The sequence below is a fragment of the Malus sylvestris genome, chromosome 7 (assembly GCF_916048215.2).
Source record: "Malus sylvestris chromosome 7, drMalSylv7.2, whole genome shotgun sequence".
Lineage (NCBI taxonomy): Eukaryota > Viridiplantae > Streptophyta > Magnoliopsida > Rosales > Rosaceae > Malus > Malus sylvestris.
In genome coordinates this window covers 1,098,778-1,114,969 of record NC_062266.1, presented here as the reverse complement: position 1 = coordinate 1,114,969, position 16,192 = coordinate 1,098,778, and the positions used below count along the sequence as shown (strand labels likewise).

Sequence of the window (16,192 nt, the reverse complement as noted above, 5' to 3'; positions counted from 1 at the left end):
ATTATAAATAGCATGCTTGTTATTCAGTTGAGAAATAAGTTAGTCACAATGTAGCCTCTTAGGGTTTTGGAGCCGTCTCGGCATTCTCAGTTTGTTTAATAATATTTCTATTATTTTGTTAGTCTTGTTCGTCGTGCACTCTGATATTCAACTTGGTATCAGAGTATGTTTGATCTTTCGGGATTTAATCCGTTCTTGATAGGTATCCATGTTGTTTGTTTGATATTAGTTTTCAGTGTTAGTTTTGAGAAGAAAAAAAATTGAATATGTTTGCTTTGAACCACCACTAGAATCCCATTGCCATAGCACGCGGTCGTCACCCTGCCCTGCAATCAAATTTGAGGATTGCTGCACTTGTTTGGAGAAAACAAGAAAAAAAAAGAAAAAAAAAAGGAAAAAGGAAAAAATTTGTTTGGAGGTTTTGACGCCCACATGGGCAAGGAAAAGAAAATGGCTTGTTTGCTCATTTTTTTTTTGTGTTGGAAGCCCACACGGATGAGTTTTGCTGTGGAGTTTACTCGTTCGTTATTCAAGTGCTTGGATCCGTGATCACTCGAGTGATAGTTGTGTTTGTTCATTTTTTGTTACTATTGAGATATGGAAATCTCATTAGTTTAGTGACGGGTTCTCTCCATTCTCTCAACACTAACCAGTTTGAATCAGAATCAGTTTGCTAGTAAGAATTACGAATCAAGTCAAGTTTGTCAATCAAGTCAAATCAAGTCAAGAATCAAGTCAAGTCAAGTTTGTATGCACTCTTGAGTTTCGATTCATGTTTACTTTTGGGCAACTTGGCATTTAAATTGAATGAACCAAAAAAGAATAAATTTACAAAAACAAACAAATGTATACCTAAATCATTTTTTTAATATATAAAAACCTTTACTTCTCCACTCCATCTTTTTAGTCTTTTATTAAAAAAATAAATACACGAGTTCATGGAATATCAAATCAACAGTGTGGTCAATTCAACAAGAAAAGAGAGATGCGACCAAATTAAAGCCACATAATTTGATCTAAATTAATTGATAAATGCATGTGGCCCAATATTTGAGTAGACATGTTATTGAGTTTCTACTTTTTCAAGTTTGAAACTCTCGTTTCTATTTAATTATTGTAATAGTTTCGAATAATAAATTTAAAAAAATGGCAAATGGAAATTAAAATTTTATCAGTGTTTCTTGATGCACAATAATTCTTGAAATTGTTTACAACTGATACATGAGTATATTGACTCATCAAAGAAAATGAACTAATCCTAAACTTCAATCCATCTAATCAGCAACTAATTACACCTCAGAAGTATTCATCGATCCCACAGATGGATCCAGAGGCGACGTTCTGCAAATCGGGCAAGAAGGGTGGAGCTGCAACCATTTATCCACACAAATTTGGTGAAAAAAATGGCCACAGTTAGGCACACATCTCAATGTATCTGTGTCATCAAAATCTGCCAAGCATATGCAACAGCAAGAAGGCGCTGAAACTGAACCAACCATTTGAAGCTTGGCCTCGGAGTAGGGCAGTTTCGGGTAGCTGCATATTGTAGCTTCATCAAGCCCTTGTTCTATGGTTGCGGAGCCCTCGTCATGGTCCGACGGGTCAACCGGAGATTGTCTCCGCTTGCAGTAAGAGATCCAGTATATGAGTATGATTATGGCGATGACGCCAATGCAAACTCCAGCGGCATCATATATTTCGTCAGCGTCGACTGGCATGTTGATTTTGGCTTAATTACCTCAACCATGTAGAAGAAGAACAAGGGTGCATTTTTTTTCATTTTTTTTAATTGATTGTAGAAAATGATTAATGCTAAATATTGTGAGGTGGAAAGGGCGGCGATTTAGAGATGTGTTTGTTTTGGATTTGGAGGTATTAGTTGGTATCTGGGGTGTGCCCAAGTAGTGGAGATTGTATCTGATTCTGTTAATAATATATAGTTTCTATCATATTCTTAACAAGGCAATTTGTCCCCACTTTATATAATAAACGAATTGTTATCTGGGGTATGTCACAAGTAGTGGAGTTTGTATCTGATTTTGTTAATTATATATAGTTTCTATCATTCTCTTAACAATGAAATTTGTACCCACTTTATGTAGTAAACCATTTATGCTTATTTTATTTATATTATTTATTAATACCATTTGTACTATATTTTTAATAGAGATAGAACTTAAATGTGGTAGTTGTCCTACCTATATTAGAAAGATAATACAAATAAATTATTAGCATAGCACTACTCTTGTTTATTTGAAGAAATATTGATAAAATGACCGAAATATTGAGCAAAATGCAATTACATTTTGAATCAATTAAGATTTTGTGTTTTTAAGGAGCGGTCAATGAATAGAAACTTTTGCAAGTGTTATTGACCTATGTTTTTTCAAGAAGCGGTCAATGAATAGAAATTTGAGCAAGTGTTATTGACCTATGTTTTAGAGAAAAAATAGTTTTTATTTACCTTAATGGAAGCGAATAGTTGCTTCAACTGACCTATGCTAGAAAATTAAATGCTTATTAACTTAGCACAATATACGAAATTATTTATTAAGTTAAACCAAATAACTTGGGAAGCATTTTTGCTCACCACCATTTAGTTTGGTGTGCACCACCTTATTTATCACCGATAGATGAGTTTGAATTTTGAGATTCGTGTAGTGGATATGGATGAAAGGAAGTCCATAGGTATTCAATTAAAAATTTAAAGGAGTTCATAAAACCACATAGGAATCTGCATGTATTTAATCAAGATTTTAAAAAAGTCTATTAAACTCCATTTGTATTCAACTATAAGTTGATTGTTAAAGTATTTTAAAAATTAAGAATTTTGAAGAATTTTATAGGGTATATTAGGATTTAGGAAATCAAGCATCTTTCTCTAAGATTTTGACTGAATTCACATGGAGTCTATAAAACTCCACTAGAACTCTATCAAACTTCGTGAATTTATGACTTTTTAAGAACTTTTAAATCTCAATTGAATACACATGATATGTGCACAACTTTTTTCTTCTTAGAGCATCTCCAATTGGAAGATGCAAATTTGGGGAGAAAAAACCATATTTATATCTCATTTTACATTTCATGATATGTAAATAAGTTCTACGTCAATGAAAGAGTTGTAAATTTGAGATACTATTTAATTTTCTCTCATTAATTGACGGAACCCACTATCAAAAGATATAAAAGATGTAAATTGAAGTTTTCAAAACATATAATTTACATTTCTCAATTGGAATGTTTTTCGAGGCTAACAAAAAAAAAATGTAAAATACGCATTTCAAGGTATTTTATACTTCTCATTACCGATGCTCTTATGTGCATACCCATATGTACTTTATTGGGAAGTGATTTTCCCACAATATTTTTAGTTTCTTAGAGCATCCCAAAATGAGATGTCGAATCTAATATTTTAAAATTTTATCTGATAGCAGATATGGTCTATTAAATACAAATGTTAAATTTTCTTCTTTTTTAATGAATGTGTCAAATATTCATTTTATTATTATATTGGACATTAGCTATTAAAAAATAATTAAAATTGTTTTTAGTTTTTGTTTTATTGGATGTCAATAGGACTCATGAATTAAAATTAAAATTATATATTTGACTCTTTCTTTGTTTGCTATAATAAAAATACAGCTAAAAAATAAGGAGCTAGATAACTGGGTTATCACATCATGTATGACATCTCCATTGGATAACATCCGAATATCTTTCAATCCTATTTGACTTTGACATATCCTTTAATGATGGTCTTACATACCAGTGTAATTCTAGCCGTTGATTTTATTCTATTCTATGATTATAAATATAAAAAAAAAAGTGAGAAATTAGAAAGAAAGTGTAAAATTCACTTTATTTTTATTAGTTTGATTCAAAGCAAAAAGTTAAAAGAGCGCACAAAAGAAAGGAATAAGTGTGTTAAGGTTGCTTTCCTAGCTATTTCCTTCCCTAAACGACGAGTTAACTTTTTTGGGGGTGTATGTACCAATTTCAAATATGTGGTGCTGTGTTATAGTGATGGAGATCGCAGCAACATGTAATAATTGTGAATAAAACTAACAATAATTATGTTTTTTTTTTTTTGTCAATCTATCAATATTATTTTAGTTTCAAAAAGTTATGAACATTATTGAGGTTGGCTAATTAACTTGCAAAATATGCGGTGAGACTGAGTCAGTCTGGTCCTCCGTCCATCCCGACGGGCAGTCTCACAAGAACTGCATGAAAGAGCAATCTGAAAATCACGTATGAAAATCTCCACATGCATAAAAAAACTACCAACTTAAGGAAACCCTAAGCTAATTAAGAATCTCCACAAATTAAAAAGGGTAAATTCAGTAGAATCACACTGACTCATATTTTCTGAGAAGTTAATTAAGCCGCATATATTTTGGAAAATCATGGTGCTATGAGCTCTAGGTGGGATTCACCTCCAAGGCTCCAACTCTTGTTTCTTATTTTTTTTGTTGTAGAGAGTGGTTGGGCATAACCATATACCTAACCTGTTCGTCTTTTTTCTTCTCGGTTTTGGCTACTTGTCCCCTCGTTGTAATTTTTTCCTTTTTAATAAATTGTGGTAGCCATGAATGTTTGAGGGTCGTCCTCTAGCCATGCCTATGCTAGACTAAAAAAATGTGACTTACAATCGAACCAATGAATATTATGAGGGTGATTATCAGGAACGGAGCCATAAATTTCTTCTAGTGGGGGCAACTGAAAACAACTAAGAAAACCTTATTATAGTATGGTTATACACAATATGATATTAAGGATTGTTTCAAATGATGATATATCATAATTCCAATATTACAAAAATTTCAATATAGTAGTGGAAAATGACAAAGTGATGAGAAAAATATAAGTACATGATAGGCGGGAGGGGGTTTTTTTTGGTTTGAATGACAGAACAAGAGCATTATTGCTCATATAATATTTGATATGAAGTATAAGTAGAATGAATGTATGTTGAATATTAAATACATATATTTTCTTAAAAAATAACTCGTGTATATTATATAATTGTAGTCTACAACTAAACAAACGAATAACTTGAGTGGGGGCATCTGCCTCCAGTGAGCCTTCATTGGCTCCGTCCATGGTGATTATAATGTCTTTCATGTTCTAAGTATGGTGAAGATGAGCCTTTTCAAATTTGAATTTCATTTAAAATTGACACTATAAATTGAATATGCTTGTGCTTGGAATACCAAAAAGTTCCATTAGGTTCTCACTCCAATCATATAATGGATCATCATCCAAAAACCTTTGAAAATTCAATTAGTAATGATACAAATAATTAACATGAATGAATGAGTAGATCTGGGCGTGTTAGTGTCAAAATCAGACAGAACCTGACTTATGTCAACATGTGACTTGTCTCGGGTGTTGCTTTCTTTCTCAGTGCCAAGAGATGGCTTGAGAGGAAGTATGAGAGTAGGCATGCCAGTGTTGGAGGCTGTCAACATACAGCCAATGTCTAGTGGTTTGTAGGTTTGCGATTAGATCTGACTCTTTAACCAAAATGATTGAGCACTGAATGAGACTCTAATTTAATTAGGTTAATTTTTATGTCTCTGAGACCAAGGACTTAAATCCAGTGTGTTATTCTTTGCCCAGGAGCGTAAGTGGAAGAAAATAGAAACGAACAACTTATTGTAATCATTTCATAGTTGAAGCAAGATTAACAAGCATTTAACAAAAAGCTGGTGAACTGATGAGCTACTATATATAACTTGAAACATTGAAATGTAGATACACTTTGAAATGTTAAGAAAACAGTAAATTGTTAAGAGTCAAGCCATAGAGGGCAGGATAATGCTAGGAGAATCCAACGATAAAGTTGGTATAAAACTAGACTAAGAAGGAAACATTGCCTCAGATAGGTGTGGTGGTTGGAATTAAATTAATTAGCCAATATTCCTCTGAGAGAGATATCCAAGTTCGAATTAAGCTTTACGTAATTTATATTAGATAAATTAGCTAATATTATACACAGAGAGGGGGTTCGGGATGAATGATCTTCTATTTGCTTCTTTTGTCATTGGTAGATCGATAGAGTAAAGATTGAGTTTCATTCAATTAGGCCATCTCCTCCAAAGAGAGACACCAAATACAATATAGTGCAATATTACATAAAACACAAACATCCTTTGCCAGGTCACCATGATACAAAATGAGGAAAAAAATGCATAAAAACTAAGTCGAGTTTTTATGCCTGTACTAATAACAGGAGTGAAAAAAATACAAGGGTTTAGGGTTAATCATGGGATATGTTGACTGTCTCAAGTATTCCTGTAATACTAGGCTGATAAAACCTACTGTGGTGAACGACCCTTGAGAAAACGCCAAGGTCCAGTTCCAGTCCCCATCCTGCAAATGTAGTATATAGCAACCTAGCTCAGTTCAAGTAATTCAAATCATAATGTGGAAAGGATCGTTGGAAGAGGTCTCAATTTCGAATTCCTTTCCTCAATCCATTGCTAAGATAAATAAATTATAGTTGGTCTAGTGGTATTTCTCTTTCTGATATTGTAAGAGAGATAACAATTTCAAATCTCTACTCCCATTGTTAGTTCTAAAAAAATAGAAGGAAGGATAATTACCTCCATACACCAGCAAATGTACGTAACGCCATATAAATGGTTAAAGCAATCCAGATTCCAACAAAACCATGGGATTTTGAGAGGAGGAACAAGGATACAATGCTTGCTATGGCAACCAGAACCTGAGAAGCACAAAAGAATAATTTGGATTATTAGCTAGTAACACAACTTGTGAATAGGAAATTTGGAAAGGTTTATTGCAAAGAAACTTACCAATGAGTATGCAGCATATGCAAAATCAGATGCTCCAAAGTTCACACCATCAAACACAAAAGACAGCGAATTGATCGGTTGCGTAGCTGCAACAAACTGGTGAGTAGAAAACAAATTAGACGATGATTCTTTTCATGCTCGAAAATAACAGTAATAATTATAATAAATGAAGATTTGGCTTTAGAAGAGCTAAATTTAAATACCGGGAGGCCAATCTTTATAAGGTGCAAAACGTTAACATCTCTAGAAAATACTCCAGCTCCAAAATACAGACCAATTCCAACAACAAAAGCAAGACCCACACCAAGAATAAAGCTCATCTGCAAAGCATATTCTTTCACAAATTAGTGAAAAAGTAAATAAATGGGTTGTTCAAATGATGAAGGGTTTATAATTTATAGATTTTTCCACTATGTGTAGAGAATGAAGTACCTGCAAAACCCGGGTTGCGGTAGCTGTGGCCTTTTTGTAGTCTTTCTCAGCAAAAGCACATGCTAGAATAGCCTAATGAGAAAATACACACAAAGATTGTTTGAATAAGTAGTAAACATTTCTGCCTTTTAAGTCACGCTTACATTTTATTTTTTTTGTTTTAAATGAGAAAAAACAATACCTGTCCTGCAACAGCCAAACCATCAGCAAGAAGAGATGATGTCAACCAGACCTGCAAGCAAGTCTGAAATGCAGCCATCGGAGTTGGACCCAGCCGCGCTGCCAGGGATGCGGCCAAGGTCACACAGAATGTAACAGCAACCACCCTAGCCAACAATAGAGTTCCTGTGCCCAAATTCAAGGAAAAATTGTAACTCAAAAAACCATAATATTTGTCTAATTATGCATTTCAATTACCATGATTGGAATATTAAGGGATGGAGGTCAGATGAATTATGCTAACTATAATACTGGAGTGAGATATTAAGAATTGAGCTCATTACCGTTCTTCAGAAACCGGCCAAACTGCAAATCTTTAAGACTTGGAGGTAAGAGATCAACTTTTGTTGTTAAGATTATGAAGAGTACCAGCGCCATCAAGTACCTAAAACGGTTTCAAACATTTTAATATTAGAAAAGATGCACACCAAATCTTAGATAAAAATGTATGAACAACAAGATTTCAACAGCAGTTGAAAATATGCAATTATAAAAAATAATACCATGACAAGGGTGACACTACTCACTGAGAAATAACATGTGCCATAGCTGCACCTCTGATTCCCATACCGCAGACAAAGATGAGTAATGGATCCAGGGCAATGTTAACTGCGTATCCGGCAACTACAATACGATACAAATGAACAAATAAACTAGAGTAATTAGACTTCTCCATCACTATAGGGTTGATTTCATATAGGATATGTTTCTATTTCTTGTGTTTAATCATATCTGAGGATAATGAGAGAGGAACACAAATCAAAGTAGTTGGGGGGTGAGAAATCGGAACAGAGTTTTTGGCCTACCAATGACATATAAAGGAGTTTTTGTATCCTTAAAGCCACGGAAGATCCCTTGCATGGCCAATGTGAGAAGAACTGCAGGTGCACCAATCGACCTTATTCTCAAGTACTTCTGTGCCGGGGCTAGCATAGGGGAACCCTGCTCCATAACAAGAGCTGTAATTCTTTCCTTCATTCGATATAGGCGGAGATGACAAAAATGAATCACTTACCGGTTTCACACCCATCACACCAAGGAGAACTTTGGCTGTAAGCATGAGAAATATAGCTTGAAAAAGGCCTAATATTGCCCCAAAGATGAGTGCTGTTGACGCTGAAGCAATATGTCGCTTCTTTTTCCTGATTTTCGTCTTCACACTGTTGTTCATAAGATCCGAAGGACGCTTTTCCATAGTGGTTTTGGAACCTAATCAAGAAACCACCAATGCATATTATGTTTTAAGATATTTATTGATCTTTGGGTTCTAATGGCAGTGAGCTAGAGCCTAGAGATCAAAAGAGAGAAAGAGTACCATTTTCTAGTTGAACACTGTTTTTAGCAGCACCTTTCTCTGCATTCTCAAGCTTAACATTTTCCAATATGACTTTTTTTGATTCAATATCTTTAGCTAATCCCTCGTCTGATCTCTCACCTTCCGCTTCAGCAGCACCTTTTTCCGCTTCCACACACTCAATATCATCAGTTGAAGCCTTTTCCACCCTACTGTTTTGAGTTGAAAATTTTCCTAGATGCTTACCATTTTGAGGTGTATCATCTCCTTTTGGTTTGGCAGCCCCTTTTTCCATGTCATCAAGCATGTCTGAATTCTTTTCCCGCTTCTCACCTTTCGCAGATTCCGTGTTCATTTTTGCAACAGTATCTTCCTCGGCAACAAAGGAAGTTGTTATACTGACTAATGGGAATATAGTAATCCTTGAAGCCTGGTTGAACAGGGCAATAGATACTCCTGCTGCCGCAAGCTCGACTGGACCTATAGGACAAAAAGATTCATCTATCGAGTCAATCTACGTGAAACAAAGATCAGTCGAACATGAACTAATAACCGTGTCTTTCAATAATACAGCAACTGATGAGTTTTTAGTACAACACTGATCAATGTTGCCAAACTCCATACAATTTTTATCTTACTGTGAACATGCGGACAATTATTTACAAACAAAATTATTTCCTAAAAATTTATGCATTCCAATGCAAGCTCCTCTAAAAATCAAGATAAAGCAAAGGCAAATGTACCTATATGACCAATGAATGCTGTGTCAATCAAAGAAGCAACTGGATCAGCAGCTACAGCGAGAGCAGCAGGGAATGCAATCTGCAGTATCTCCTTCCCGAGTGTATCCCATTTGAAAACACGCCTGCAATCACGTGGAAAAAAAAAAAAAAAAACTTTAGTACTTTACCCTTATCAACCTTAAATTAAGATAGAAAAGGCTGTCCCCAAAGCAGAAAATTAATTAGAGAGAGAGTACTAAGGGCTGGTTTGGTATTGCTGTGCTTTGAAAAAAAGCTGCTGTGAGAATAAGCGGCTGTGAAATAAATCAGCAGAGTGTTTGGTAAACTTTTTTGTAAAAGTGCTTTTGGAAAAAAAAGCAGTCTGATAGTGGGTCTTTTCATTAAAGGAGCACTGTAGTTCTGTGTGCTTTGAAAAAAAGCCAGTTTTCCAAAGCTACAAATTGCAGCTTCAGCTTTTTCCTTTGATTTCAGCTTATTCTCACAGCAGCTTCCAAAATAAGCCATTTTTTTTAAGTTTACCAAACACCAAAAACACTCCCAGCTTTTTTTCATAGGAGCTTTTTTTAAAATCACCTCAACCCCAAACTGGGGCTAATTAAAATATGGTAAATGTGAAACTGTATACCTTGCATCTTTGAAGAAAACACCAACAGGCATCTTCCACTTGCTCACTGGCTCATGCAAATGTTGCTCCTCAGCCATGCTTAAGTTGATACTGCAATTCCAAAATAAAATAAAACTTCCTAATGAGGTCACTTCACTTGAGCTTTTGATATCACTATACAAATGTAGTACTTTCTGACAATCCAACCTCAGTTTCTTTTTTGACAAACAACGGGATAATTTCCACTAAATTATCTAAACTATGGAAAGAGGGACTCAAACTTGGGTGCAGATTAGGAGACCACACTGCTATAGCCAATTTGGCTAAGCCTAAGTATACACAATCACATATCAAATGCAGACCTCAAAGTAGGAGGGAAAACACAAAATAACTAAATAAATAAATAAGTAAATAGACCTTCTATGTAAATGAACTGCCTCAGAAATGACTCCAGGAGGGCACACGAGACACTAAAAGCTCAAGGTGGATTTTATAGCTCCATATAACTGATAGAAACCTTCCTCAGTTATGATGTTTTGTAGACTGAACATCAGTCAACAGAAAGAGCTCTCTAATATTATTATTTTTTGTTTATAAAAATGCAATAATCAAAGTTGGAGGACTCCGCTAACGTTTGTTTGAAGTGCGTGAGCAAAGACAACTTTCGTGAATTATGCACTCAGTTACGAACTTTCCATGCAAGAGCTAAGAGTAAAAAGCAGATTCCACCACAAAAATGATTAATGAAAACGGACTAAATGCTTCAAAGGAAAATTTATTGCATACAGATATATTAGGGGAAGAAGTAGAACCTCGAGTGTAAGACATTTTCTAATGTAGACTAAATTTGATAATTTGACAACATTAATTGCATGCCAAATTTATGGAAAAGAAAAAAACATGTTACCAATGCTTATAATGCCTAAATATGTGTAGCATATTTAACTACTATTGATAAACTTTCTATTTGGGACATCTCTTTGCATTCTCACACGTCCGACCCACTAAAATGTTTAAGCTTATTAGTATGTGGGCAACACAAATTAAGTGATATGGAGCATGTGGTTCACATGTATGTTGACCTGTATTGATACTATGAAGAAAGTCAAAATTCTACCACGTCCGTATATCTTTATGATCTCCTTTCCTTTTATTTGTCAGATTTTTGGAAAATAAAACATATAAAGTAATTCAACACCTTATAAGCAATTGCGACGTCATCTTCCACATACATTCGACCGGTCTAACAAATATGTATATAATTGTCAGGTAATTCACATATACATGAGTTTAAGGATTTTTTATTAGATTCCAAAATGATCATCATATACTTTTTAATTTTTAATTAGGAAGAAGTGCAAGATAACTTTTTGGAGTGGCAATAACACTTTTTAAAATTTAAAATATTAATTTTGTAGTTTTAAGACTTACCTTTTCTTTGAAGAAATTTTTTATTGTAATAAAATACAAGTGGTACATCACGTGTTTTTATATAAGTTGTGAAAAATTTTAATATTTAAGTTATTAACTTGTTAACACGCATATTTTACTATTTGTATTCCGTGTTCCGATCACACTGAAAAATCTCTCATTTGAATCTTGTGCCTGAAAAAGTGTTTCAATTTTGCCATTTGGCTAAACGGGATTTGGCAAGGACAAATATTTTTTAGTAACCTTTAAGCCAACCATATAATATTACAATGGCACAAATTCGAAGAGGGAAGGGACAAGGTAGGTGTGACCAAACATGGATACTGCACATATATACCTCCCTCGGGTTTACAATCCCTGGTTAGTACCGCAAAGCATTAAGGCAGGTGTTTTCTATATCGAGTACCAACAAAACTGAAGTCTTATTTATCATCGAAATAAATCACACATGAAGATGAGAGAGAGACAGAATGATCCTAATGTCCATGTCGTGTGAACCTTGCTTGAAAAGAAGATTCGACTTGTTTCTATGCGAAACTAGGTTTAATTAAAGGAAAATTAATAAAAAAAAATTGAAAACTTTGAGTTTTAACGATAAAAACAAAATAAAAAGTAAAGTGAATAGTATCAAGATAAACTTTTTAGTGTACAAATATGATTTTTCGTTAAAGTTAACAATACTGAGAGCTTTTCGTTAAAGTTCCCTTTAATTAATCGAGGACTATGTACAAGTAATTTTCTGGGTGAGAACATAGCATTGCTATATATTCGTACGGTTATAATACATGCAATCATGCTATTACACATGAATCGATACATTAAGCGACGATAACATAATTGGCTATATATGAATTTTTTTTCTTTTTAATAGAATATGCTCATGAATGAATTGTTAATAGATATTTCTAAAAGTTTAAATTTTTAAGATCTAACTTACAAAAGAATTTTTAACTCAAGTGGTTAAATACATTTTGCTCGTGCACCTAGTCCTATATTCAACTCTCCCTCGTCTGTATTTTTATAAACCAAGTACTAGCATATGGGCATACACAAATGTGTGAGTAAATTTTTTATTTTTGTTTTTGAAATAAAAGGAGAGAGAGAGGAAGAGAGTGAGAGAGAATGTGGGGGTGGGAAGTTTTTTTTTTTTTTTTAATTAGATATATGTTAGAATTACATGTAGGTGAGACTTTGAAAAAAAAAACAGCAAAATTTGGTTGTGTGAAATTACATTTCTGCCCCATATTTCTTATTCATGTTCTGTTTTAATTAGAGGGTTAAATTGATAATTTCATAGGGTTTTAGTTGACAATGAGTGTTTTATTAATTAGTAGAGATTAATCCATGAATTATATTTTAAGAATTTTTGTTTTTAAATACAAATAAGAGTATCTTTCCAAAACCAAGAAAATAAAGTTTTTTTTTTTTAACAAACGATATTATCTACACTAAAGGGTTGGGGAGTGGTCTAAGCCTCATAATGAGCTAACAATAATGTGGTTCAAATTCGCTTTTGGCGAGAATTGAACCTAAGACCGCTCACTTACAAGTGAAAGAGAAATACCGGCTCACTTACAAGTGTAGAAAAATATCAGTAGACTATAGAACTAAGTGGCTAAGTTATTAATTTGTTTTTTATTTGTCACCATTGTAAGAGTTAAAGGTACAAATCATCACTTACCTAAAATAATCACAATATTCAAGTAAGCAATTATCATTTACGTTCGTTTCAATTTGCTATATATCATAAAAGTTTGTTATGAAGCCAGATATCATGAAAAATTTGTTATGACTGAGGTCTCTATATGATAAGAAAGTTTCTGTATGCACTTTCAGTCTGCATCTCTGCTTTCAAACTAATTTTTTTTTTTTTTTTTTAGTTCACCAAAAAAAAACTAAATTTTTTTTTAAAGAATTTAAGGAAGGAGTGTTCGAAAGTGACTATTTGAGTCCTGGTTGAGGAATTTTTATTTATATTTATTTTTTTAAGTATAGGGATTATTATTGCATATAATTCTATATTATACAGTAGTGGATTTGGCCAAGAATGTATGTAGTGGAAGTAAGGTAAGCAAGCAGCACTGTGATTGTGAAAGGAAAAGCCAAAAACAGAAAACAATTAATGCAACGAAATCAATCACAAAAGATTTGCATGCGGGGCGTTAGTTGTGGATATATGGGTCATTCTCATTAGCGTAATTTATATAGCACATGTACACTGTTAACGTATCAAATTGAATTAATAATATAATGTCATGTGGACACAAATTTACATCTAAATTATCGATATAGAATATCATGTGATAACAATATTCACGAACTTGGTCATTCTCCAATTGCAGGTCCATAATTATTATCTCAAAAATTGGCAAAACTCTAGTTATATTAACCGATATTTCCGTACTTGACCGTCCAGTACGGGATTCGTATAGGCTCGAATAATGTGGGGTGCAATTGTGTTTTGCAGGTCCCCAAAGCCATAGAATTTTGTAGGCTTGCATGCATATATAAAACAACGCAGATTATGCATATGTGCAAGAAAAATATGAAAGAATGAGACACAATAAGCTTGATCTAATTATAAGAAGCATGCATACATATTACGCATATTATCTCCTCGTATCGTCGAGGTTTTACCAAAAAAAAATTGGTGTCTTTTGATATAGGTCCAAAGTAACTAAAAATTGGACCTATTTCAAAAGTCAAAAGTTACTAAAAATTTGACGTATTTCAAAATTTTCATTTTTTTTATTAATCTAATTGTGAGAAGCATCAAGCATGCATGCATGCATAGAAGAGAAAGAGTTTGAAAGCAACAAATATATGTACCTATCCAAATTTGGAAATGTCTAGAGATAGAAAGAATGAGAAGGAGTTTATCTTTTGGAAGTAACTTGTATACCTTTGCGCTTATTGTTCTTCGTGCTGAGAGAGCTAGCAATATTGCAAAACATACTCTTTTCACCAACTTCCTTTTGATAGATAGCTCACTTGCACACCAAGCCCTTCCTACACTATATAAGTACTCTTCCTCCGCCTCTATCCCTCCCAAATTAAAAAAAATAAAGAAAATAAAAAATTGTATATTGCTCAACCCACACGCACAGAGAGAGAGAGAGAGAGAGAGAGAACAAAACTCGTTCTTTTAAGTTTTAAGAGTGGAAAAATCTGACACACAAGAAGCAAAATAAATTTTAGAAATATCATAGTGAACGGAACTGCCTATGATTGAATGACAGCATCGCAATCTGTTGAAAGAGTGCATACATAATTGGTAGCACTCTTTTAGATTCTGAAAAGGTGTGTAGTCCACCATCATCGTAAGCTATAAATTATTAAGTTTGTATTTAATTTATCCTACTTTGATTTGATGCAAATCGAAGTGCTTTAACTAGCTGGTAGCAATCGAAACTTTTCAAATTGTGGGCTACGTAGGATTTCCAATACTCCATGCCTGGAATTAACTGACATTCCCCTTGTGACCTAATTTTTACCGGCTGGACATTGTGAGCCCTGGTTAGTTCATAAATTAGGTTATTAGTTCATAAATTAGGTTAACTTCGTTATTTATGTAGTAGCCAATGACGTTTGTAGCATATAATAATTAGTGGTCTTAGGAATACAATGTGCGTGTGCCAATTTGTTAAACCTATGATGACACATAATTTTAAGACCAAAACCTAGTGCTCTTAGCAAATTACTCTCAATTCGGACTATGTTGAGAGAAAGAGATTTTTAACGTAGAATCCTTGAACTTGTTATATTGTGGAACAACAGTTCTTTAGGCTAACTCCATTAAAATTTTCATCCAAATTTAAGAATTTAAAGGGGTGAAAAATAGATGAAAGTTCTAATTGAATTAGTCAACATGATCAATACTTATGAATTTTTAGTTCAGAAATCAAAACTCTAATTGAGCTAAAATACAAAGACTATTACTCCACAGCTTGCTTTTCGAGCTACTGTACATAGTGAAAAAAATACTTTAAATCTAGGAACACCATCTAGTGAAGCTAATGGGGGGACCCGAAGACACTTATGTTTGCAATTGCATGCATGTCGATGTAAAGATAACTTATTTAATGAATAATGTTGCCGCTTATATAGTCCATATATATATATATATATATGCTAATTTCGATCATGCCCACAAATATTTTTGTATCATCGTCTTACTCAATAAAATTGCAACTTATTATGCACTAGTATATACGCAACTATGCAGATATGAACTATACTTGTTCATCCACCAGTTTTGTTATGCAAAATAGTTATCGAACAATCGTTTCACTTTTTATGTGTGTGTGATTCTCTCCTTCGACGTATTTAGCTGGGGAAATATCTAACATGTTTGAACGAAAAAAGGGTACCAAACTTTTGGACCTAATTAGCTTGACAGTCATCTAAAGTAAAGTGATTCACGATGCAATAATTTAAAGGAAAATAAGAAAAGTATTCCACTTTCGTGTGGAAGCCACGATAATACCACACTAGACTTGATTAAACTAAGAAGACAGATTCAACTTTCGCGTGGAAGACACAATGTTGCCATTTCCAGTAAACTGAGAAGATGAAACCCACTCATCTATTTCTAACATCCTACATACTATATATTTATATTACGATTTATGTCCTACACATAACT

At 33.6% G+C, this 16,192-nt stretch overlaps 2 protein-coding genes across 5 annotated transcripts; both read right to left on the bottom strand.

Annotated features, from left to right (window-relative positions):
- Nucleotides 1-1,289: 1,289 nt before the first annotated feature.
- Nucleotides 1,290-1,718, bottom strand: LOC126628874 (RING-H2 finger protein ATL70-like). Its single transcript, XM_050298736.1, has one exon. The coding sequence runs from the start codon at nucleotides 1,716-1,718 to the stop codon at nucleotides 1,290-1,292; it is 429 nt and encodes a 142-aa protein (XP_050154693.1).
- A 4,343-nt stretch (nucleotides 1,719-6,061) lies between these two features.
- Nucleotides 6,062-14,608, bottom strand: LOC126627723 (protein DETOXIFICATION 43-like). 4 transcript variants are annotated; one of them, XM_050297241.1, is made up of 15 exons: nucleotides 14,450-14,608; nucleotides 10,138-10,227; nucleotides 9,513-9,634; nucleotides 9,016-9,249; nucleotides 8,791-8,937; nucleotides 8,491-8,684; nucleotides 8,282-8,417; nucleotides 8,003-8,099; nucleotides 7,760-7,860; nucleotides 7,438-7,601; nucleotides 7,257-7,328; nucleotides 7,028-7,144; nucleotides 6,825-6,920; nucleotides 6,612-6,733; nucleotides 6,062-6,378 (listed from the first exon to the last, which is right to left on the bottom strand). In XM_050297241.1, exons 2-15 carry the CDS (start codon nucleotides 10,212-10,214, stop codon nucleotides 6,324-6,326), a joined length of 1,734 nt encoding a protein of 577 aa, XP_050153198.1. In that variant the 5' UTR covers nucleotides 10,215-10,227; nucleotides 14,450-14,608; the 3' UTR covers nucleotides 6,062-6,323. The 4 variants fall into 4 exon arrangements, with proteins under 4 accessions (XP_050153198.1, XP_050153199.1, XP_050153196.1 ...); XM_050297242.1 differs by having other exon boundaries at nucleotides 8,791-8,928; XM_050297239.1 differs by having other exon boundaries at nucleotides 8,791-9,249.
- Nucleotides 14,609-16,192: the final 1,584 nt, after the last annotated feature.